We start from the raw sequence: 1,387 nt of genomic DNA, 5'->3' as shown, positions 1-1,387 counted from the left end.
GAGAGTTTCAGCAGCAAATGAGCAGAGACGAGGAGGAGTCGGGTAATGTTACTGCGGTGGAAGTAGGCAGTCTCAATGATGGTAGGGATATGTGGTTGAAAACTCATCTCTGGATGAAATATTTCACCATGGTTATGACTTATTTGGTTCAGACTCCAGCAGTTGCCACAGAGGGTTTAGAATCAGTTGTGAGGCAGTAGAGTTTGTGTTGGGGAATGAAGATAAAGGCCTCGGTTTTGCCAGTTAGTTAATGGGAGGAAATTTCTCCTCCTCCAGGACTGGATGTCAGCAAAGTTTGGATGGTGTGTGACCTGGAGGGAACTTGGAGGTGGTGGTGTTCACACCCACCTGTTACCCTGCCCCTTCTCAGTGGTGGAGGCTGAGTGTTTAAAAGATTCTGACAGAGTTCTGGTCAAGTTGTAGGTGTCCAAAATCCCTCTCCTTCATTCCCTGTCTCCACACAGAAGCCAATGTCTTGTGAGAGATTGTCTCTGTCTCTGACTCTCTTGTTTTTTGTTTGATGTCAATTTCACAGGATATTAGAAGGAGAAGATTTTCAAACGCACCATCACACCAGGATCTGATGGAGTCGCCCATTTTATCACAAATGGAACATGATCAGATTTTAAACCTGGAAGTAAAAAGCTCCATTCACACTGGAGAGAAACTGTGTACGTGTTGTGTGTGTGGACAAGGCTTCAGCGAATCATCAGACCTCACAAACCACAAATGCAGTCACACGGGGGTGAAACTGTGGAAATGTGGGGATTGTGGGGAGGAATTCATTTCCGCATCTGGGCTGGAAACTCAACGACACAGTCACACCAGTAACAGGCCATTTACCTGCTCAGTGTGTCGGGAGGGATTCACTCGGTCATCTAGCCTGCTGGAACGCCAGCTCATTCACACTGACAAGAGACCATTTCAAAGCCCAGACTGTGGAAAATCCTTCAGAACATCCCGGAACCTGATGTCCCGTCAACTAGCTCGCATTAATGAGAGACCTTTTAAATGCCAAGACTGTGGAAAATGTTATAAAACATCTGGGAACTTGGTGTCCCATCAACACGTTCACACTAAAGAGAGACCCTTTAAATGCTGAGACTGGAAAATACTATAAAACATCTGGGGACCTGATGGCCCATCAAAGTGCTCATACGGAGGAGAGATCGTTTAAATGCCCAAACTGAGGGATGTGCTTTAAAAGTCCCAGGGACCTGATGTCGCATCAACTTGCTCACATTAATGAGAGACCTTTTAAATGCTCAGCCTGCAGGAAATGCTACAAAACCCCCTGGACCTGATATCCCACCAACATGTTCACTCTGAGAAGAGTCCATTCAGGTGCTCTCACTCTGGGACTGGGTACAGGTGATCATTTGACCTC

The 1,387-nt window shown here is 46.4% G+C and overlaps 1 protein-coding gene across 1 annotated transcript; it reads left to right on the top strand.

Annotated features, from left to right (window-relative positions):
- Positions 1 to 535: 535 nt before the first annotated feature.
- Positions 536 to 1,102, top strand: LOC125482584 (zinc finger protein 22-like; the record flags this gene model as incomplete). Its single annotated transcript, XM_048594684.1, has 2 exons — positions 536 to 671; positions 852 to 1,102. Coding segments are annotated over 2 exons (387 nt in total), but the record flags the coding sequence as incomplete, so codon positions are not given.
- Between the last annotated feature and the right edge of the window lie 285 nt (positions 1,103 to 1,387).

The sequence above is a fragment of the Rhincodon typus genome, unplaced genomic scaffold, assembly GCF_021869965.1.
Source record: "Rhincodon typus isolate 14 unplaced genomic scaffold, sRhiTyp1.1 hic_rhity00012906, whole genome shotgun sequence".
Lineage (NCBI taxonomy): Eukaryota > Metazoa > Chordata > Chondrichthyes > Orectolobiformes > Rhincodontidae > Rhincodon > Rhincodon typus.
This window is presented reverse-complemented; position numbering and strand designations above follow the sequence as displayed.